Here is a 23781-nt window from a genome sequence, read left to right on the forward strand (position 1 = left end):
TCAGATTCTGAAAGGTTGAAGAAGAAAAATGACTGAAGTGGGTGGTCAAAGCAGAAGGCCTTGCAGAGGCAAGAGTTAACATCTTGTCCTTCTATCAATAGTGCCCCCCCCTTTTTTTCTTTTTTGAACAGGCCAGCAACAAAAAAAAATTGTCAGGAAAATCATGTTGACATAGATAAAAAAAGTGAACTTTAAGAATATATATGGATACACCCATGCACATATGTGCATACACTAACACAAGAATATTTCTGGGAAACCTTTTTTTTTGTGAAGAGGTTGTGCTGACAGTGCTGGTAGCAGAGGTGCCTGGAAATCCTCATCATGGTTGTGATGTTTGGGGCTCCTGCCCTGGCTGGGCACGACCATGATAGGGCAGGGTGGAAACGCGAATGGAGTGACTCCGTCCCACCATCCAGGGTGCAGCTGGTGGGAGCAGTGCCAGCCCGAGCAGGACATCCCGCACGCTCCATCCCTTCCACCTCTCAGCACCTCGGCCTAGGTTTCCTGAGCGCGCATCCACCCGTAGCATCCTTCCCACTACTGCCCCTTGCTCCTCAAAGGCAGCATCCAAAACTGACAGGCAGTTACAGCTGCAGGGCTACAGGAAATAATTTTAGGACAGGCTTAATGCAAAACAAAACAAAAAAAAMCCCACATACCCCCAGCCCAAAACACCTTGCTGTGGRTTAGGGGGGACTTAGGATTACTGGCTTGACATAAACCTCAGCACCCGCCCCTGCTCTAATGCAGGCACAGGGTAAGGAGGTGTACAAAACATAGAACAGAAATAGGCTGAGAAAAATGAATGGGACCATCACTTTCTGAGGATCACATACTCCAAAGCAGTCTTCACCTCTAACTTGGCTTCTTATCAGGAGCTCCCAGAGAAAAGCAAGACCTGTAAGTGCTTCTGCCTTGAAAAGTGGTTTGAGCCCTGAACCGGCYAAGATGAACACATTAAAACCTGTCAAGCCTACCCAGAGTGAGTGCTCTCTGCCTTACTGCTTTCTGTTTATTTTCCTGTTTATTTTTTAAACAGAATACAGCCATTATCTCCATACACAGAATAGTTTTTTCTTCTTTTTTCAAGTATCCTTCAACCTTCATTCTTCCAAACTGGAAGTCACTGCGAGATGAGGAGTAAGACTCTACCCCCATTCACCTGGGATGACTAGTTTGTAAGTTGGCAACACGGCTGCATCTGCAGAAGTAAAGTTTCCCAGCGGAGAGTGTCAGGCCTCTTGCGGCCTTCTGCAGAAGAGGGCACAATCTGCGGGAAGCTCCATTCTGATAGTAAACAGAAATGTCTGCTACTCCAAAGACTTGATCCAAAAGTGATAAAAAACTAAATATGCACTTAGATGTTAGGGCCTAAAAAGAATTTTCATTRAAGAGTAGCTGTTTCTGCAGAACCTCTTCCTAATGTTGATTTATTATTACTGGGTTATGCTCTCCTAAAGAACATCTGCTTCCAGATAATAATTAGATTTTTCTCTGAGTGACCAAAGAGAGTTGCATTTCATTCAGCATTCCAGCTATTTTGCCCTATGAAACATACTGTTCTCCAGAACTACCCTACCCGCCTCTAAGTGGTACCAGGATTCTCAGCAGTTAATGCACAGAACAAATTTCCCCGGCACATTTAGTGATGCTATGGGAAGGAAAACGCCACAGAGAATGTAAAACAACAAGTAAAATTTAATAGAGCTATAGCTGCTTAGGAACCCCTCCAGAATGTGGCTGGCATGCAGCTATTTGTTGATTCCTTTCTTTGTTAATCACAGACACAAGCTGAAGAATTTCTGGGTGAGCAAATTTTCCTGCAAGACAAAAGAAAAGGAAAAAAAAAAAATAAAGACAGCATTTTAAAGATATATACATACACACAGCAGTGACATTGCTTTAGGCTCAGAATAAACTGACAGTCTTTCTACTTTACTCCAACTAAGGAATAACCGTAAGAGCAGTTACAGCCATTTCCCCCCCCCCCCAAACACTGACCCAAAACTTCTTGCTCTGCTAAGACACTTGGAGCTAGAGGAGGGCTGTGCCCTGAGCACAGTAATTCCAGGCTGTATGTTCTACTAGAGGAAACCAGCCCAATTCAGGGACTTGAGATCATGGGTTCACTTCAGATATAYGCTGTAGGCTCTACTGAGAAGCTATCTTAACTTACTGAATTCTAGCAAAAAAGTAAAGATGGCAATTAGAAAAATGTCCATTTTTCTGATGTAGCCTTTTTTTTTCCTTCTCTGAGAAATGTATGAGCAAATGAGCATATTATTTCCCTGGGGAGTCACCAAGACATATATGAGATTTATATAAAATATATAAAATTATTTTGCAGATACAGTGTCTGGAGATTATTGGTCCTTTCCTTCAACTTGCCTCTTCCTGTATTTTTCCCAGGACACAATCACTTGGAAGCAGAGCCCTTTTCTGGTTCAGCTCTCTGGCTAAAATTTTAAAACCAGCTATTTTACCTATTTCCTCATGTTAGCTAACAATTTACTCTGGAAAGCACGTGGAGCAGCACATGCAATTGCACTACACTTCATTCTACCTAAAGCATTTCACCGAGCTGGCYGCCACGTATCCTCCTTGGGGCAGGTCACACAAGGCCCCAGTCAATGCAGGGACAGCAAGTTCCCTCCAGCGCCCTGTGAAGCGCCAGCTTAGGCTGCAGCTTCCTTCTGGCAAAGCAGGGAGGGCTCCTTTGCCCCCCTCAGTGGGCAAGAGGGGTCCCAAGAGGCCTGTAAGAGCTCCTAAGCCCAGCTTCTCTCTAAACCCAAATGATGTTAAAGGAAGTTGGTAGAAACCAGGCAATGCAAATGCCACTATCTACGGATGGATGTGAGGTGCTTTTACACCACAATAAGCGACATCACAATTATTTAGCATGTACTTCAGTAACAAGGGAAACAATGTTTCTTACCAGCTCTATCATACACACACATGCACAAACTAAACAAAAAAACACACAAGAACCACAAATTATACACCCATTTCATTAAAAACAACAAAAGTCACTGTCATACCAGCAGTTGAATCAAAAAAATCCTGCAGTCTGCCAGGTGCCTTCTCCAGCTCCTCGTACTCAAATGCCTGCAGCAGCATCTCGCATCGATCCAGCTCCTTTACAAACCTGGCTTCTGCAGTAGACTGATTCTCATATTCCTGGACAGATGGGCAATTACAAGAAATTTGGGGTTGTTGTTCTGAAACAGAGTATTAGGAACTCTTTTTATATCTCAAGTTTCCTTCATTAGTAAAAGCCATTCCATAAATGCTCAGGACAGAGTTACTTCTTTCTGTCTCTTAAAAGGCTGCTGTTCAGCAAAACACTTGAAATTAAGTATATGCTAAAGTTCTATTGAGCATAAGAGGATTTAAGGACCCAGTTAAGTCCTGCATGCTCAAACATGTTTTGCTGAATCAGGGATCACACGGAGACAATCCTAGGCATGATGTATGAGCTAAACAATAGGTTCCATATAATAATTTTCTACCTATAAAGATCTCCAAGGCTGGCTAAGACTACGAACCACCATGGCATATGCCTCTGCGTTGCTTTTACCTGTTTGGAAGAACTATTCTGCATTTTTCTCCACCACTTGCTGCTATCATAAGGACTTGTTCCTTCAGTTTCCCTGTCACTCCTCCTTAGTCTCTTTGGTCTGATCAGAGCTGCTCCCATCCCTCTCCTGGGAAAGCAGGAGTGCTGGTGTTCGGGGCTTCCCTCCCACTAAGGCTGCCTCTCCTTGAATCTCTCTGCCCCTTCTCCCTCTCTCCATTCATGGCCAGGTTTTATTTGTGAGTCATTCACCTTGCTTGTCAGCCCAAACAGTTTTGCCACCACTCGCCTTGGTGAGGGCTGCAGGCAGGCTGCCCCTTTCATTCCCCTTCCCAGAATCCATGGCACTGTATCCAACAGCTCTTCACCCGGCCAGCTCCCAGCTTCCCAAGTCAACCATGGAAAGGGCCATTTGCCCTGCAGGTTATGGTAACCTCGCTGCATGCAACAGCTCTGAACCCCACAGCAGCAGCAGCCACTGCCCTGGGGCCCGGGYTGACACCAGGCCCTCCTGGTGTCTCAGGCCCACGCGGCCAGTTCTACACGGGGCGATTCTGGGCGTGAGAACAGAGCACCCAAAGGGAGAGCTTCTCCTGACCCACAGGATACAACAAATTTGGCAGAAYTTGAAAGAACAGAGAAAGACTCAAAGCTCCTACCAGGATTTAAGCCACTTGATAGAGCAGAATTTTGTTTCCAGAACACRACAGACAAGAATAAACCAATTGACAATAAACTCTTGCACAGTGAAGTCAGTGAATGTCATCCTCATTGATAAGCCCCACTCAGTGGTGCTGTTCTTTGTTTTTATGTATTCTGAACACAGCAGTACCTTTCTGCTACCTTTCTCCTCTAGAGCACAGACACCCACCCTTGGGGGTCCTGCTCATTCCAAGGCAATGGTCTTCAAGACTACAGCACAGCTGGGGTCAAAACCCACTTTGTTGTTGTTTTTTTCTTTTTCCTAATTGCTCTACTCAAAGTAAGACTGGGGGGGGCTACTTGCAAGTATTAGATTTTTAGATCACTTTTGTTGCTGTACAGGTTACACTAATAACAAAGAAAGGAAACAATAGAGAAAAATATGTAAAAAAAACCTGCAAGACAACTCTTACCTATTAGAAACTATTGTTGTTCTGTTACAGAGGCTTTCAAATGAAAACAGAACCATTGTTTACTATGCAAACATGCACTCTCTATTTCCCAAATTTGKTTATGCTGATTTATCCCTTTAACCTTTGCATGCAGCAATATATGCATATGGAATAGATGGAACTTAAATACATTCTAAGTAGAAAAGTAAGAGCTCAAGAGGATGGACATAAAGAGCAAATTCTTCTTTCAATTGTCAAACCAAGCCCTGAATGGGTTTACCTGGTGCTCTGCAAAGTCAGAGGCTGGTTMTTCAGTTATGGTTCCTTTTTAAGGGGAATCTCAAAGTCATCTTTACTCACACTGTTCACTTAAAAACTAAAACCAAAAACAAAAGAAATCCTTACATCCTGAGCAAAGTCTACCTGAATCCTATAACACCAGAGCACCCTCAACTCTAGCCAAGGAATAAAAGGCTGCAAGCTTACTTCCCAGAGTTCATAGATTTCTTTCCTTAGGTCCTCTGATAGGAGCTGGGTCAGCTCTTGCATAGCTGCCTGGGGAGAGGGGGGGGGGAAAAAAAAAAAAAAAGGCAATTTGCACATGTCCATGCCTTGAGCAAGCACACAACATTACCTTTTTAAAAAATTAACTGCTTGTTACCAGGTTTGTAAGAGCATATCCTACACAATAATTTTCAAAAGCACACATGYACACTAAGAGACCTGCCAGCAGAACAGTGGGAGCACTGAGCACAGGATGCCCCTGGAAGCTGCTTCAATGCATTGCTAGGGAATTAATCCAAAACAACAGAAAAGGAACCTGGAAGTGTATCCAGTAACTACAAGACTCCATAGAGAAGCCCAGGGCGAAACAGGGAAGTCTGGGGAACTGCCACCAGATGCCAGCTCTGCCCTCCTCTGCAGCAATAACCTGCAATGCCCCCCAGGCTAAGATTATGCTACATTCAAAGACTAAGAACAAAAATCTTGGGACAAGGTGTAATGCCCTATCAAACTAATGGTGTAACCAGCAAGTAAGTTCTTCATGTTCTTCCCGGTAATCAGGCTTTGTGCTGCTTCCCACTAACACAGGGCTGCTTCTTAATCAGCACCACAAACAAAAAGTTTTAGGCCATGACTCTTTMTGCACTTGAAACAAGGAAAAAAAAAATCTATTAAACCAAGTTTATTTTCTGCTGCCTCAGTGAGATTACCTGATTAAATTTACATAACAAGCAAGCAAGCTGCAAAACCAGCTCAACATAAGCAGCAGAGCAGAGGGGAAGAGAGAAGTCAATAGCAAAGTACTGGTGGTTCAGGCCAGGCCACCTGATGAAACCATCACTCTCAGAGTAATTTTACCCCAAAGCCCAGGGTCAGCGTAAGTACTCAGTACTCCTTCTCACGAGGAGGATGAGAAAGTCCTACTGAATTAACTGGGAGMAGAAGAAGCTACAAATACTTCAGAAAAGTTTGTGAACATATTTAAGCATCAAAACACTTCTTCACATGCCTATAGGCAAATGGCTATTTCTTCCAGGCAAACTGATGTTTAACTATTGGTAACAAAACACCCTTTGGAGGCATGAAGGAAAGAGGTTTTTTTAAAGTTGTAACAGTGTGTTACAACATTAAATAAGTACATTGAAAAACCAAAACCAATCAAAACAAATATCAAAAACACATGGAAAGACTGAAGTCAAATTCACTAAAGGCAGCATTTTAAGAATTCTTAACAGCCCTTTGATCTTTAACAAACAGCTTACTCCTAGAGTTAGTCATAAACCCTCATCCCTCAAGCTTAAACAGGTGAGTATAAAAGTCGAAAAAAATAATTGGAAAAATCTGAAGAACTAATTATGGCTTCAAAAGAAGCTAACAGGCTGCAAGGTGCCTTCTAGCTGCCACTAAAAGAGTTGCTTATTTTTTTTTCTCCTCCTTTCTCAAATAATACACCAACCCAGCATCAACAAATCAGCAGTCTGGATATGTATATGTGCGCAAAGTAAATCAAGACAAATTGCAAACAGTAATAACAAAATTGGCATCTACATCRGGATTCCTGTGCAAATTGCTTAAATAAAGCTCCTGATGCATCCAAGGGCCTCTTAACACATTGAATGTCATCTATTTGGGATACCTACTCTCAGCTCCCCGCTTCTTGTTAAGACTAGTAAATATAACATCTCAGGAACAAAAACACAGTGTCAGTACAGGAGTTAATGGTGGGTACACAGTTAATTCTGTTGCCCTTCCAAAACCTTGTACTTCTTCATTTTGTCTATGCAACATCAAAATGTTTAAAAAGAAACAAACCAACCAAACAACCCCCCACTTTGGTTACTTGTGGCATATTTGCACAGCACTGGCAACAAATCACACTGTTCTGCGGGTCTCTTCGCTGCCACTGGAGCACTCAAAAGCCTGTTGGAGGCTGTGCCGAGGCACCGGGCAGGATGTCCTACCTCCTCTCTCCGGTGCTTCTCCTCTTTGGGGACATTATCCGCAGGCGCGATATCTCCAACGATGCATTCGGCCATATCGTGAACCAGAGCCAACCGCACGCACCTGACGGGAAGCGGGGCAGGACAATGAGCACTTTCAAAGCACTGCTACGCCTCGCCATGACCAGAGGTGTGTGGCCGGAGGCGCCTCGCTCACCTGCCCTTGTCGAGGCTGGCGTCGCCGGCGGCCAGCGCCATGACGGCCATGCGGTACATGTGATCGGAGACGCTCTCGGGCCGCTCCACCTTCCTCAGCACCCAGCCCGTGCGCGGCACTCGCTGCGGGGGCATCGCCGCTCACACACCTCGCCCCGAGGCGCCGCCATCACCGCCCGGGACCCCCGGCCCGCGCCGCCTCCCCCGGGCGCTGCTGCTCCCGCCGCGCTCCCTGCCCAGCACCTGCCGCCGGGCCGGCCCCGCTGCCCGCGCTCACCTTGAGCTGCCCCACGAGCCGCAGGAACTGCAACAACCCCCGCGCACCAGCCGCCGCCATAAGCCCCACAGCAGCCTCCCGCTCCGCCTCCGCCGCCATGAGCCCCGYGGCGCCCTCCCGCTCCGCCCCCGCCGCAGGCCCCGCCCGCCGCCATGGCGGGACCGCCCTCCGGCACGTCCGCCCTGGTGGCGGGAGGAGAGCGCTGCCCGGGGGGAGATGTGAGCTCCCTTCTCCTCCCTCGTTCTTTCCATTTTCCTTCCTTCACCTATTTATTTTAAGGGAATACTTTTTTAAAGCCCTGGAACAGGCTGCCCAGGGAGGTTGTGGAGTCTCCTTCTTTGGAGATCTTTAAAACCCGCTTGGACGCAGCCCTGTGCCCTGTGCTCTGGGTGGCCCTGCGTGAGCAGGGTGGGTGGACTGGATGACCTCTGAGGTCCCTTCCAACCTTAAGCATTCTGTGATTCTATGATTCTAATAAGAATGCATGACACCCTTAGGTATATACATTTGTATAACTCACTGTTTTATGATAAAAGAAGATTGCAACGTACAGCATGTATGAACTTCGGCTGTATGAACTTTGCTGGCCAGAGTGATTTTGTTAAAAATGTTTATTGATAAACTCCCCAAGGAGCTTTTCTTAGATTCTTAAAAGTGCCGCTAATGATAGTGGGAGAAGTAGAAGCTGAGCTCTGCAAAAATGAATTTGTCATGGGGCCTTCTCTGAGTATCTCCATAATTAGATTTAAGCTGATATATCATTTAACATGCTTAAACGAAATGAAAACATCGGAAATGGAGAAAGCTCATATAATTATTAAGGGAAGGCAGGGAGGTTATCTCAGTTACTGCACTCAGAGAACTAATGCGTTTAGTTCCCCTCATGAGTTTAGGGGCTCCCGGCATCTGGCAACAACCACTTCTCATCACTTCCACAGCTTGAAAGAAGAATAAAGAACAATCCTTCTTTATTTTTTCACAATACCTTGCATTTCTTTGCAATTTTTATATTGTGAACTGAAATGCCATTTAATGGCTTAAGTATGGCAATAAATTTTTGATTTTCAGAAAGGGGCATCTGCAGTTTTATCCRTACTGCTTCATGTCTTTGGCTACTTTGCCTCAGCATGAGACAACCTCTCTATATCATGCCTAGCTCTAAGGCTTCTAGCAGCTCATTCCTTCTGTCCTATCCAAACACTCCCATGTCTCTTAAGGCCCAGTGCCCTTGGCGACATTCTCTTTKTTAACCCTGTGGCCCGTGCTCTAGGTGTCCCTGCTTGATCAGGGGGGTTGGAGYAGATGATCTCTAGAGGTCCCTTCCAAACTCAACCATTCTGTGATTCTGACCTCTGGAAGTTACCTAGACTAGGTCCCACTCAAAGGGGTCAGATTTGCTATAGCTTTGTCTTCACAACTCATGAAACCACCCAAAGGTGAAAACTTCACATTTTCTGCATGCCTGAGTAAACAGGTTTTTGTTACGTTTTTTTCTTCTTTTCTTTTCTTTTCTTTTTTTTTTTTTTTTTTTTAATAATGTTCTCTCTGGACCTCCAAGGCACAGTTTCTGGTCATTGCTTTTGTCTGCCACTGCAAAGAAGTATTTGACACTGTCATGTTTGTTACCTACCTCCCAGCAGTTGTAGGCTACAATTAGGCCGCTCCTTAGACTCTTCCACAGAYGGAATGCTGCTGTGGAACAGTGCCTGGACCAGTACAGGACTTAAGGTGTATAGATGTGACTACTTCCAAGTCCTTCACATGAGCTCCATATGTAGTGTCAATTACACACTGAAATCTCTGAAGGGTCAAAGGACAATAACATAGTAAAAATTTAAAAAATGAAGTTTTTTGTATTATTTTTCACTGTGGAGCCCCAAAAGAGAAACAAATCTGCAACCCGAGTTCCTTGCAATCTGTTTTTCTAATTTAATTCTAAAATGTTAGCAGGCATTTGCAAAGTCTCTCTACTGGATTACCAAAATATTGTTAGGATTTAACTTTGAATCATTCGTGAAGCGAAGGTGGCTTTTGCTACACCTTTTGCAGTAGCAGTTGACAATTCCAAAGTGTAAATCCTAAACGACACGTCTTGCTACTGCAGAGTATTTGTATTTAGTAGCAGGAGATGGCGCTCTCTGCCTGCTAATCTCTACTTCAAATCCATTTGCTGTTAGCAAATGTCACATTTACATTATATTGTAAATTCTTTAACAAAATAGCGCTGAAGGAAAGAGGTTGTTTTACATACATGGCACAATAGTATGAAAATCATCGAAGCCCAGGTGAGTGGGGACAGAAACCTTAACTACTTTTAAGGTGGAACTTGTGGTTTGTGTCAGTAACAACACTGGGGATTTCTAAAACTCTTCCCTGTTCTGCTGGAACACAGTATGGATACAGCAAACGCCGTGTTGGTGAAATATCTTTGGAAAAAGGTAACATATGGATTAATTCCTTATCATATATCAGGGAAAAAAAAATGTAAGAAAAGTGTGGCTCAGTGTATATAGCAGAGTGATTACCTATCATAGATCCAATAGGCAGGAACAATAGCCCCTGTGTCCTGTGGAAGAGAAAAAAGAAGGATTAGAGAGTGCTTGCCAGAGGCTGTAAGTGCTTCTTTTCCTGCTCCAAAGGACACTACATCTTGCTTTACACAAGGCAGCCTTAGCAGCGAGGCAGGAGGAGCTGGTGCAGGTCTGCTCCCCGAGCTGCCTTACCTGCGCAGCGCCAGTGCAGCTGGGACAGGCACCAGTCACTGGTGTCCGGCCAAGGGCTGGGTGGCTGCTTCACCCCTTCCTCTGCAGCTCTAGCAGGCACGTGGAGAAGGTTAAAGCTGTAGAAAGTACTTGTGTAGAAAGGAGCTGTCACATACACTGGCTGCTTTTGTCTGTGAACAGTCACTTAAATCCAGCCTGCAGGTGAGTGAAGCTTCACCTGTGCTGCAGTCACTAAGGCTGACTTGGTGCTAACAGATCTGGCCAGAACTCTCAGTGCTTCAGGAGAGCCTGGCCGCGGGGTTTGTGCAGAAATCCAAACGCATATGTGTTGTGGGCAGGAGAAACACCTGTCCTTAGGCTTTTCAGAGCTTGGCTTCCAAACGTGTGAAGGAGAACTGGCATTAAGTGTATGTGGTCTCTAGATGGCTGGGTTCCCTCAGTTGACCCTCACGAATGGGAGCTGCTGTGCAGGTGAGTAGACACAACCAGTGCTGACAGTCTGCCCACCCGCGCCCGTAGCGCTCACAGGCTCTTCCAGTACCACAAAACCGACCAAGCGTGGCCGGCCGCGCTGCAGGGCCGCCGGCTGCTGCGTCCCTCATCCTGCAYGAGGCTGCCATGCGAGCTGCCGTTTATTCCTGGAGTAACCAGCCCAAGGCCTCAGAGAGGCGGCAGGGCTAGCGAGGGAAGCTGGGAGCTGCRCCGCTACCCTGCCATGCAGCAGAGTCACCGCATGAGAAAAAAAAAGAGAAGAAAAAGGAGCGAAAAAGGAACAAAAAAGAGGAGCAGTCTTTGGAGAGTGTATGACTATCAAGGGAAGGTACATCAGGACGCTGAGGAGAAACTGCGCTCAGGATAGACCTGCTCWAGTCAACAAGAGCTCACTGTGGCGTGTTCATGAAGCACAGATAAACTCGTGGGATCGTTACCAGAGAGGAAAATGCTCTTCTTGCTGTTGTGCTACATCTTGGGCTCTCTGTCATTAACAAGAGGTTTCCTGTCAGAACCCTTAACACTTGCCTTTCTAGAGCTGCAACCAGAGACAAAAAGCAGTCTTTCCTCAGGCAAGTAGATGTCACAGATCTGCAGAGCCAGGAGCAGAACTTCCAAACAGTACGTTTAACAAAAAAAAAGTCAATCTAAGAGCAAATCAATCTTACATAAGCAAGATATTCCTAATGTAAATAGGCAGCTGAATTAGAGGATTAGGCCGCGCTGCCTGATTAACATCATTTGATCTTCTGCTATTGAAAAGCCACTGGACTTCTCAGAGAATTGGAGCATTCAGACTCTAAATGAAACCACAAGCCTGGCTTAGGGAAAAAAAAAAAAAAAAAAACCTGCTAAACTAAAAACAACTTGCCTTGCTTCAGTAATTGTGGGTTTCTCTGTGCTGTTTTAGAAATCCCTTGCATCTTGATTTAACGAGGAGGGGCTGCAGAACTGCATAAATCTGTCTCAGGCCATCTACCTGTGAAAGGCTTATAGTCAAATGAAGCTTCTGCCTGGTCTGTTTCTTTTGTTAAGGTGGAAGATACCCAAAGAGGAGCTTTTTGTTGTTATTACCTGTCTCTATAAGACATTTACAACCTTTTTTTTTTTTTTTTTTTTTTTTTGGACAAATACTGATCTTCCTTCTCAGATGCAGGATCCACTCAGGGCCAGAGAACTACCCGCTGAAGGTATTTGGTAAGAAAGCAAGAGAGGAAAGCAGTTCTAGCCGTGTTGATTATTCTCTCAGCAGTACTTATTTAACCTCRGTGACTAATCAACATTTTTAATAAATTTAAATCATTTAAACTTTGTTAAAATGTAAGCCTTGCTTGGGAGCCCCCAAGAAAAATCATAGAAGACCAGGCTTTATCTTTTCTAAGATAAACGAACAAGTAAGGAACCTTTCTATGATAATAAAGCCTTTTGTTACTGAAAACACCAAGAACAGTAGGGAACCCCTAACACAATGGAAAAAACAAAACAAAAACCCTGCTCTTTGTTTACCCCTTATATCCTTTTTTTTTTWTATATACGTATATCTCTTTTCTCTTAATAAGCTTATATTGTTTACACTTATGATACTTAAATAACTTTTGAAGGGATTTTCACAGTACCTGCCACTGTTAGCATTTAGTAAACAGCAAGCAGACATAAATTAAAGAATTTATTTCYTATCTCTAATGGCCTGATTTTCCTGTGTTCTTTGGAGGAGAATAACTAGTATTCACAAGTTTTTTTTWAAAAAAAAAAACCCACAAAAAAATCCCTCATGCTGCTGTTCTCTGTCAATATGTGGTACACGACAGTAGGTTAAGTYAGGAGACTGAGTAATCTTGTTCACACACACACAMAAAAACATGYACTGTATATCCAYGCAACGAGAATACTGATCCTCCCCAAAGTCTACAGCATTTTCAACAGCGCTRGCCAAATGAGACTCTGCTTGGCTTCCAAAATCGGATGTGATCRGGTGTGTAACAATGTCAGGACAAATAAACCTGCAAGGGCACTCTCAATTATAATGTACATCTTTTTTTCTGACATACAAGAACAAAATGGGAGCTTTATCACAGCTCCGCTTCCTTTTGAGTTCCCCCACCCACCCTCATTACTCGGAGCAACATTTTTTAAAATAAAGGCACCCTGCTTTGTTTGTTATTCTGGGCTCTGCGAACAGAGTCACATCGGAGCAGTGTCCAGCCGCATGGCTCCAGTCGGACCTATACGGACGTATAAGCACCCTTGTCCTTGTTCCCTCTGGTCGCTGTAGTTTTACCCGCTGGTGACAGAGCTCTGAGGCTGCTCTTGCCCACGGTGACCCCACGCAGCAGCCTTGGGTGCTCAGCCTGCACTGGCTGCATCATCCCCGTGTGCCCACGGTGACCCCACGCAGCAGCCTTGGGTGCTCAGCCTGGGCTGGCTGCATCATCCCCGTGTGCCCACGGTGACCCCACGCAGCAGCCTTGGGTGCTCAGCCTGGGCTGGCTCCGTCATCCCTGTGCACTCAGGGGTCTCAGGCCACCGGTCGCTACTGCACGTGCTGCAGGCTGCAGGGAGACCGCTGTAGGTGCAGGCCCCAGGGCCATGGTCCCCCCTCTCTCATGTGACCGATGCCAAAAAATAAAAAAAAAATAAAAAAAAGTTCTGTTTTTGTCCAAATGTTTGAGCTTCCCAAACGCCCAAGGAACAAATAGGTCCATTGGTATCTCTTGCTGAGCCAAGGCCACATCGTGCATGGGCCCCTGCTTTCTAACCTGAGACTGACTTTAATTACGTGCTGTTTTGCCTTCCTCCCCAGGCGCCTCTCGCTGAATCCCAACTCACTAGTCCCTCATCCCAGCTCAGGCAGCGCTGTGCTGCATGTCTCGACCTCGCTGTCATTCATGTGCACCGAGTGGGGCCGGCGCGTAGAGTTAGGAAAGGCATAGCGCACATTTAAGCGTGCTAGGGCCTGTCGGTTCCTATAGCAAACAGCTTTGCTGACATTCAAGCTGCACACGGCTTGATGTCGGGTCAAACAAAAATGTCACACTATAATCACTTTTTAAATAGCTGTTTCCGGCTCAGTTAGTGCTGTATAGTTCTCCAAGAGAAAGCACTTAGAGCTGACACACAGAAAGAGGAACCTTCTGCATAGGACGTTTGCCTAATCCCATCTCTGCCCTCGCCTGTCAGACTTGGAAGTTTTGTTTGTTTAAAAAAAACAAAATCTGTGTGTACAGTTTAATGCCACTGTACTTGTTGGACGGGCAGGCTTTAAAGGAAAGCCCTAAGCGAGGTCTGAGGAGCCCTTTGATGTGACTGCGCAGTCTGGGCGGCTCCGGGGGTTTGGTGCCCACAGCAGCACGGGGGCCAGGGCTGCACATAAAACCTTGGTGGCCCAAAGTGTCACCGTTTCCACATTCCCTAATATTCCAGTTAGGCTCTCTCTGAACCACCTCGTGGAGGGCGTGGAGCCCAGGGGAGGCCTCCTGAGCCTGGCTTCCTCTCCAGCCACCTCAGTGTGGGGCTAAAGTTAGATGTGTGTCGGCCTGCGTGTCGGCTCGGGGAGGCCCTGGCGTCCTGCCTGGTCATGGACGGGCATGAGCGCTGCCACAGGCAATAGCGACAGCGCGCCGGGGTGCACGGGGTGCTCTGCGAGCCTTTCCCGAGCAGTGCTGTCCGCCAGGGCCAGAACATGGCCACGGGGCCCACCTGGAAGCGTGCCCGGGGTGGCTCCGCCTGGTCACCCACTCCTGAATTGGGCATGTGTGAGGAACTTGCTCYAGTAGTTCGGTTTTGGGGGACTATGAGGAGCTTGCGTGGTGGCAATAAATGACAATAATCAGAAGGTGACAGTGTTTTCCAAGGTGAAAGAGTCCTGGGAGGCAGAGGCGTTAATGAGCTGCAAGGAGCAACTGAAGTGAGTGATCCTGTAGCCAGAAAGGACCATGTGGAAGCCCGTGAGGGACTAGCGCAGACTTCTCATCGGCAGTTTGCGAGAAAAGGAGAAATTGGCCTTTCTGGAACTTTCATTATAACCTTTTTCTTCTTACCTGGATCTTTGGCTCCCTCTTTTTCTAGCCAGCTGGGAAGGTGCTGCAGATGTGACCGAAAGCTGCCCTGAGTGCCTGGCTGTGGAATGCCCGAGCGGCGCTTCCCGAGGCTCTCGAGCCCTGYTTGTACGTCTGGCAAGTCATTTCCTTTCCCAGGTAGATCAAAATAGTGGCACCAATCCGAGCATGTCGACATGAAGATTTCCACGTTCATTTTCATCGCTGTCTTAAAGGAATGTATACTCTATACCTCTTACGTTGAAAAACAAGTTTATTCTTGTAGAAATATATTTCCAAGCTGCATTTAGACCTTCAGCATTAAATCTTCATACACTTCTTATTTCACATCGTAGTTGCAGAGAGCAGGGGGGGGCTATTGCCAAATCTCACAGTAATGAACGTGCAAAAAGCTTCTGCATTCAGACTCCGAAACAGAGGCTGCTGCCAAATGCTGCTGCTGGCTATCGAGCCCTGTGCAGAGGCAGCTTTGCAAATATCATGGCCTGCAGGAGGTATGGCAAGATGATTCTTGTCTACAGCTATTCAAGACATCTTAACCCAGAAATAACTTTTTTTATACTTTCAAAGTATCTACTGGGAATGGCTAAACTGCTCTCTGGCTCCAGTAGTAACGTGCAAGCAGAAAGTGGCACTTGTGCAAGCCAGGGGGACTTTGGGTAGTGGAGAAGTTGTACAGGCCAGGAGAGGGAGAAATGGGGAGATTGATTATGGGGGACACAGTATATGGAATGCACAACACATTTATGAAAAATAAAACTGCATTCAGAGGCCACCAGAATCTCCCTTTGTTAGGCCATCTCTCAATAGAAAAAAAAAAATAAAACTGGACTAGAGGAGCCAGCTGTGGATAGGCGTTCCTGATACAGCATGAAAAATAGCATGCACTGAAAAACAAATATTGTGATTTGTGATCTTGGGTGGTACAGATTTGTAAGCCAAGAGAAACTCAGATGGGGGAAAATAGAATGCCCAAGTTCAGTCTTTCTCAATGTGAGTCAACACTTTGTTTTGTGCAATTCTTCTTTCTTCTAAAAACAACACGATGCAAGGGGAAGGGAACAGCTTCTTATGTTTCTCTCTCTCTCTCTCTCTCTCTCTCTCTTTTTTTGTTGTTTTAATACCATTGGAGAGGAGATCGCTGTATGCAGGAAAATCAGCTGTTCAGCTGATCTTTCCAAAAGTGACTCTGGTGCATGTGCATGGTTTATTCACTCTGCTGTTTACAAATGCTCAGCAAAAACTCACCTGGCTTGCTTCACATATTGCAGTAAGTCATATTTGATAGCTCAGGTCACAAATTATCTCACTCCGGTGATCCTGTAGTCTTTTAATACTATCTGGCAATGACAGTTTTGTTACATCTGTTGCTGACTGTAAAGTCAGATCTTGCACACAAGTTTGCACTGGTGAATCGAAACTTGTGCTGTGCCACCATAGGCATGGAAATGCACATATGTATGCATGTGTGTGAGGAAGAGTGCTCTTTTTCAGCATTTGTTATCCATAATTTTGCAGTGGGTTGGTGACACACTAAAATATATGTGATGCAGATGGTATGCCACAATTTGCCAGTAATGAAATACAACTTTTCAAACTCTAAGTTATCCTTCTGTTCCTCTGTTTTCTCTCCTTATTATCAAAAAAAATTTATCCCAACCCAAACAAGGGAAAATTTCAGTAAGATTATGGTAGGTAAAATACATTAGGATATTCAGAGGAAAGATGCTTTGTAGTAAATAAGCATTTTTGTAGCAGAATATTATTTTACCTCTGATAGTCACATGATTTTTCTTATTAAAAATGTTTTGCTCCTCTTTTCTTGTATGGAATATATGCAATATTTAGTGGTGTGTGATCATGAGACATGCTGTTGTCACATCATAACCATTCTTGTTCAAGAAGATAAAACAAGGAAGGAGAATTTTTTTTCTGAGTCTCTGTAGCTCTCCCAGCCGTACACAGCCACTGTGGAGAGGGGTCCAGGCTGGGCTGCAATGAGAAGCCTTTTATAGATATGCCTCCCTATGAAGGCACAACATCTCTGTATCAAAAGTATTTCTGTATCAAAGTATTTCTGTATCAAAGTCCTTCCCGCTGGAAGAAAAATTAGGCTCCTTATTTCTGGGTTTCATAAATTTAAAAATTGTAGAGATAATAATTTGTAATACTATTGAAAATCTATTTAAGAATTGATTTAAATTCACGTTAGCTTAATAGAAAGATAGGAATTCAAAGGATGACCAGGATTATAGTGTATATTTTGAGAGTACAAACCTTTCAAAGTCAGATCTGTAAATTTGTAAATTTAACATTACAGTGAAACGGTAGTCATTGTGCAGATTAAAAGAGTTAGTATTAAGTAATTACAAGGTATTTAGAGGTTAAAAAAAAARAGAGATCCTTTACCTGAGTACATTTTGAAAGAGGTAATAGGACATAATAATTTGCAGAGCAGAGTTCTTCAGTCAGGTGGCATCACTACTTTGTGCCATCATTAAGAGAGAGAAACTTTTCATATGCTGCTGTTTAAAGGAAAAAGAAGACATGCTAGAATGAGAAATAAATCAGTGTTAACCTTTCCAGTATTTGCTTTATTGGCTTCACATTCTTCAGTTATAGGTAAAATTTTAGGCTAGGATTTTATGAAGTACTTCTAAACACCCAAAATTTTACTTTTTCTTTGCAAGTGGATCATAAATTGTTAGAGGTTTTTAAAGCTAAAACATGCAGCCATATAAAATTGTAATTTCCCGGGGATTTTTCAGAATTATTACTTATCTTACATAGTAGATCTGAGGAGCCACTGCTTTTCATGCCCTATTTTTTTCATACAGGAAATCAAATACAGTTGTACCAAACCAGAACTTCTGACTAGAAAAATAACTGGTATTAACTTTATCTGCCCTTTACACAAAGTGCTTTTGTTTTTGTTTTTTTTTCATTATACTATCTTCCATTGCTTTATCGTGAATACTTTGTTCTAATTTTAATGCAAATTTATAATCACTTCACAAGTTAAACTAGAAGACATTATTTTTCATAAAGCATCTATCTCTTGAGTGCATTTTAGGCGAATGCATTGGCAGAGGTTTTATGAGCCTTGTTAGCTGCAGTTGCATCTCTACTCTGAGAGTACGCATTTTGTTTCCTGCTCTGAGAATATGCATTTTGTTTCATTTGTGTTTTGGTTAAGAGYAAAGGCACTGAATGTTTCCATAAGCACAGGAGCAGGATTCCTGTCACCGAGCTCCTTGGATGTGGCAATGGCCCGGCGGGCACACAAAGGCTCGGGAAGGTCTCTCTGGACTGCTGGCAGTTACACTGTTCGGCACAAGGCACCTGGCAAAGGGCAGGACAAACGTGTTCCCGCGGCGCAGTGCACGACAGGCTGGAGCGGTGACGTGAGGAAGATGACAGCAAGGCTTGAATAACGATTCAGCTTGAAAAATAATCCTTGTTTTGTGACTGTATGGAGGATGATTCCAAATAATGCCACAAAAGCCTCAGCTTGTAAAACTGTCGGGGTGACATTTGTAGTTGTTTTGGGTTACATAGCTGCCTGACCTGTGTAAACTAGTTACTATGCAATCTGTGATTCGACAAAACCCACCCCATCCAAATGGTTCTAAACTGGTTTCATTTTGTAGCTTTTTTTGTGTGTGTTTTCCTAATAGGTTCGATTTTTTTTCAAAACTTGTTAATAAGATTCCTGCTGCTGCAGAGTTCCAGATTTTTCATTTGTTGGTTAATTTACTATTTGAACATTTCAATCAAACTGMATATGACAACTTATAGAACTGTAGACGGCTGTGGAGCTGGAGAGAACTCTCTGTTTAAATTAACAGATAGAAAGGAGAGTCTCCTAGTAGGTTAACATAAATTCAGATTCAGATTAGTGATGACTTTTTAATTCAAACTCAATTCACAGTGCAGATTTTTCAACCTCCCTGGTGTGGACTGGGTTCTGCTAGTGGTAAGCATTTTCTTATTTCTTTTTTTGTTTGCTTGTTTGCATGTTTGTTTTAATTTACACTAATGGACTACACTAATGGTAAATCAAAAAATAAATCCATGGTTTCACAAATGTTTCTGATTTTTTTTTTGTTTGACACTGCAGTGTCAAATGCAACTGGTAGCTGTAGTTTGACATTGTCTCTTTTCCGCATGTCCTGCTTTAAAAAGAAATGAAACTAATAAGTGAGCACAGAAAGATGCAAGGTAAAATCCTCACTTCTTCACAAATCTTATAATGCATCATAAAAGATTCATTTGCTTTTTCATTGTATAAGCTTGCATTCAATCCTGTTACCTCGTAATTTAATTTCTTGTAATGTAAGGGGCTTAGGTAGATTCCTTTATGAACAGAAAAACGGTTCAAATCAGTAAAAGCTGCAAAAACTAGGTTGTTGACTGAGTGAAAAATGTTGGTCTCTCCCCTCCGCATTCGTACCTCAAGAATCTTTCACTGTTGTGGCTAGAAGGGGAAATCACTCTCTAGAAACCATGTTTCAGTTAAACAGATTTCTGTGTTGTCATTGGGTTACAATTAAGGGCTTGTCTTGGGTTTTTACTTTTCATTTTTAAATATGAATTCTTTAACCGATTAATCAGAAATTTCTTGCATTGTGGCCAATGGCCAAGATACTGGTTTGTAATTGAATTATATGCTTAGATATAGAGTTGCAGTTCCATTTCATGCAACTTTTTGTTTTGAATTTGTGACTTGCCGCATATGGAAAGGRAATACCTTCTATAGTAAGCAACTTCCATATGCTCCCTCATTTCTTTGCTATAAAATACTTAAATGAAGCTGTAAATCCCTGCTGTTTTAAGCTCACTGTGTCTTTAGAAGTTTCCTGACAGTTTCCTGAGACCAAGATGAGAAAACTATTTTCCTCACCTCTGAGTATAGCTATGTGAAACAGMTCGTACTGTACTAAATACAGTCCATTGGCATCAATATGAGCTTTATTCTGCTCWTTTTTTTTTTCTGTTTTCTGCACGGAAACATTTTTCCAAACCTCTTTGTTGGTTTCTTGGCTACAATATTCCTGAAAACAGTTGATCTGCTTTGACTATTGCAAAAAGTGGAAAAGAAACTCTCGGTTAACCATTGGAAGCATTGCTTTCAAAATACTGATCGTAGGTRTTAAATTGGCCACTAAACAGAGCACAGAAAATGCCACAATTGTCATTTGTGATGGACCCAGCTGTGAAATACCCTGGATGATACTCACTGCTTCCCTTGAACAGACTGCCAGCCAAAAATATTTTTGAGAGGAGGCTATGAATAATTTTAAATAGTAGGTATCTTTGGAAACTGAACTATTTAACAGGAAAAGACAGATGCATCATTTTTAAAAAAGTCAYTGGAAATCATTTTCAATTATTCAACCATGTCAAAAATAGCCTATGAAAATAGTTGTGATGAATACTTTTATCTTGGGAATGGTCTTCACYGTTCCTGCTGCCAGATATTTTCAAAAAATGTCATAAAGAAGGATCCCAAGCCAAAATTTCTAGGATGCTTCCAGTCCCCTTGCAGTTGAACAGGTTTAATCCAGTAATACTCTGTTATTATGCTCAGTGTACTTCTCACAGATGAGTTAAAACATTTAGATGCAAAACATTTTGTGTTTATCTAGAGCATCGTCACTTCTTTTTCCCTCTGCTGTTCAGATGCTTCTGTTTACATTATATATCCCTCATTCACTCCTTAAAAAACCTTTTATGTTGAGAGGAGGACAGAACACACTGGGAGCATATTGTTACCTTGTATACCACTGTACGGGTGTAAAAACTGGAAAAGTGTTTACCTTAAATCACAAATTACTTGGGATTTAGGTTTTTTTTTTTTTTTTAAATAAAACAGGAATATTCGATCACGAAATACCATTTCAAAATGAAGGAAATCATTCTGAAGATGCCAATGTTTTTCTCAATTCTATTGCCTTTTCTTTTTTCCTGTCCAAAACTATTTGTCAGTTCTGATACACATCCTAACAMGGCTTTGACATGTATCTGCTTCCAATGACAGATGAGCTACTTGGGTAAAAAAAAATATCTCATTCTGAAGCTATCATTTACATTTACATTTTAGAGATGCATCCGTTGCTTAAGCAACAGCAACTTTTAAAATGACAGGCTGTTTATTACCAAGTTCCGTGACACACCCGTGCTATCTTTCTAAAGAAAAATATGCATGTGCATGTTGCACTGTTCAGTTTTTAATCCTCTTTGTTTCTGGCTGATTCTGGCAGAGTTTTAATTACAGAGAGAGTCTCCCAGCCCCTGCTGGTAATTAATTGCTGTAACTTGTGTGCCTTTGTGAAGCCTGCAGTGTGTCTGCAGATAAACAACTCATTAACGCTTTTGTACAAGTGAAATGGATTCCCAATTATTACTATCTTCCCCCTTCTGCTGGTTCTCACACCATTTTGCTTAGGAATTATGGATGCCTTATTGCTTACCTAACTGGACAGATGGGTGTTGCTGCTGCACCTGCCCTCCTACGCTGCGCTTGTGCAAGCAACCGTTTGAGCGATAGAAATAGGTCTTTTTCCTTTTCTTCTTCTTCTTCTTTTTCCTTTTTCCATTTCCTTTTCCTTTTCCTCTTTGTCTTTCTCTCTCTCTCTTTCTCTCTCTTTTTTTTTTTTTTCTTGTGTAAGGCAAAGGAATCATAACAAGGATCGGGGCCAGAACAGTGGTAGTAGCTCATAGAAAAAGGATCAGATGTAAGTGATACTGCCAGAGAATCAGTATGGATGTTAGCATCTGTAGAAGTATCTCAGGACACCAGATTAGCCCAGACGACTTAAGGAAAAAAATGTGACTGTAAGTATCCAGCACATATGGGTACAAACTAGAAAATCCAGTGGAATCTGTAACATGATGTATTACAAGCAGAAAATAGGTGCAAACTTATCCTGTGACCTCCTTATCTGCAGAAAGCTGGGACTTGATCCAGCAACTTTGATCCTCCAAGAAAAGAGGGAATGCAGCATCATGTACAGCTAATTTGGTAGAGTTCACCCAGAGTACAGCTCAAGTCCTAACGCAGGGCTGGCGATGTGACCCCAGCTGCTGTGCTCAGGGAGCCTCCCGCCTTCCCAAAGCTGGATTCCTCTCTTTGGCACCCGGAAGACTTTTCACTAGGTGGGATTTTGTACTTAACAGATTTCTTTTCTTAGAAGGAAAAAACAAACAAACAAAAAATGCCTTGCACTTCTTTTGCTCCAAAGAGGCTCATACCTCTTTAACACAGTTGTTCCCTCTTTCTGCCGGCGGATTTGGAAATCTTTACATTGCTCCACTGGAACCAGTGCAGCTTCGGTGCTTTATTTCTCTGAGGCACAGCAAGTATGGAACATATTACCTTAGTGGGGAAAATCCTGACTTGTGTTATTGCTCTGGCACTTTCAGAGAGGTCTTCATGCACTGAATCCCAAAGTRCCTTTCAGAGTGATAAATTACCTTAACCCACAACCAGAATGACCTCAGTGAGATCCACCGAGGGCCAAGAACAGCTACATGTTACTGTCAGTTAATTAGTGGTGGTGTTCATTAGCTGGGGAAGTGCGAGCCAGGAAGCCGTCCTTCACTCCTTGYGGCTGGTGCCACGGCATGGCATGGAAGCCATCTCAACCGGCGCTGGGCCCAAGCCCAAAGGAAGTTAAATATCTCCAGGAGTCCATTGCTGTGGCCCACGAGGCAGGCAGGGCGCACACACAGTCGGTGTGTAGCGCACACCACACTCCTGTCGGGGTCCGAGGCTGTGATCCTCGCTTCTTGAGGCAATCCTCTAACTCCAGAGGGAGCTGACGCCGCAACAGGAAGAGGCCTCTGGTCCGCAGGAGAGGCACAGAACAGGCCAGGGATGGACATAAGCCTACATACCACCATCCCTTTCAAGATCCTGTAGATACGCAAATATGCCCTTGGCTTTCCAACTCAGTGCTAGTTGTCTCAATCTTCCAGCTTTTGGCACCTGACAGCCTATGGGGCTCTCTAGGATCTCTCCTTCTTCCATTCAGAGCTCAGACGCGTTTCTTCTCCCCCTTTACTCTGCCCCATTCAGAGCTCAGACGCGTTTCTTCTCCCCCTTTACTCTGCCAGCAACCTTTGTTCCTCTCCCACAGACAACGTCTTTCCTGTTTTCTTTCTGGAGCATTTATTTTTTAAGTATGAAGAATGTCCTCATGCTTTTTCTTCTCTTCCTCCGCTCTGCTCTATGCTGCATATTCTGGAAGTCACCTTCAGAGCACTCTTGAGTGTTACCTCTATTGCGCAGGGCCGGAATCATGTTACAGCCTTCCTCTTCTCAACAAAGATGTGTGTTCTGATTTGAACTTCTCCAGGGTTCAGGGRTGTTTGGAATCTGAGCTTTTGGCTTAGACCCCTCTCAGTGCCTCCTGTTGGAGTTTAGGAATTGTTTGTGGCCTGGAAAGCTGGGCCTGCGGGATGGAAGTGGCAAAGAATGAAAGAAAAATCCTAACACTTTGAACAAATTAAAACTGACCCTGAAACTAATTGTGTGGCCTTTGGGAAAGCAGCAGCACCTCTTTGTTTTCACCCAAGCCACAGCTCAGGTGGAGYTCACCCGCTTTCTGGAATCCCAGCCAGCAAGTTCACTCCAGGAACCAAGCCTGACATGGCTGCAAGCTCTGTCATATTCTTTCACTTGCCCTGTGAGGGAGCAGACTGGGAGAAGGCAGAGGGAAATATCACTACGGAGATAAWGTCATTTGGCACTTGGCTGCATTTCCTTCATAATGGATCAGAGGAGGGCACAGCAAGCGTTTTCTGTGGAGGGTTGGACAGCCTGACTCTGCTTTAAGGTCAAGACTTAACACGTGCGTGGGAGGAGGGTGAGACTTGTTTCAAAGTGTTCATGGAAACCT

The 23781-nt window shown here is 43.8% G+C and overlaps 1 protein-coding gene across 1 annotated transcript; it reads right to left on the minus strand.

Moving 5' to 3' along the window:
* Positions 1-1689: 1689 nt before the first annotated feature.
* On the minus strand, positions 1690-7626 carry HDDC2 (HD domain containing 2). The gene is made up of 6 exons (XM_026054612.1): positions 7609-7626; positions 7333-7454; positions 7137-7239; positions 5158-5226; positions 3042-3180; positions 1690-1823 (listed from the first exon to the last, which is right to left on the minus strand). The coding sequence occupies exons 2-6, from the start codon at positions 7389-7391 to the stop codon at positions 1711-1713; spliced, it is 483 nt and encodes a 160-aa protein (XP_025910397.1). The 5' UTR covers positions 7392-7454; positions 7609-7626; the 3' UTR covers positions 1690-1710.
* Positions 7627-23781: the final 16155 nt, after the last annotated feature.

Source organism: Nothoprocta perdicaria, unplaced genomic scaffold (genome assembly GCF_003342845.1).
Source record: "Nothoprocta perdicaria isolate Ctin4 unplaced genomic scaffold, notPer1 scaffold_123, whole genome shotgun sequence".
Classification (NCBI taxonomy): Eukaryota; Metazoa; Chordata; class Aves; order Tinamiformes; family Tinamidae; genus Nothoprocta; species Nothoprocta perdicaria.

Bases quoted from the DNA above. Each gene is read 5' to 3' on its own strand.
- HDDC2 (XM_026054612.1), bottom strand. From the start codon at position 7,391: ATGTACCGCATGGCCGTCATGGCGCTGGCCGCCGGCGACGCCAGCCTC. The intron at 7,240-7,332 runs GTGAGCGAGGCG...GCTTCCCGTCAG, and splicing joins GCCAGCCTCGACAAGGGCAG to GTGCGTGCGGTTGGCTCTGG. The intron at 1,824-3,041 runs GTATGACAGTGA...TTTGTCTTGCAG, and splicing joins TTTTTTTGATTCAACTGCTG to GAAAATTTGCTCACCCAGAA.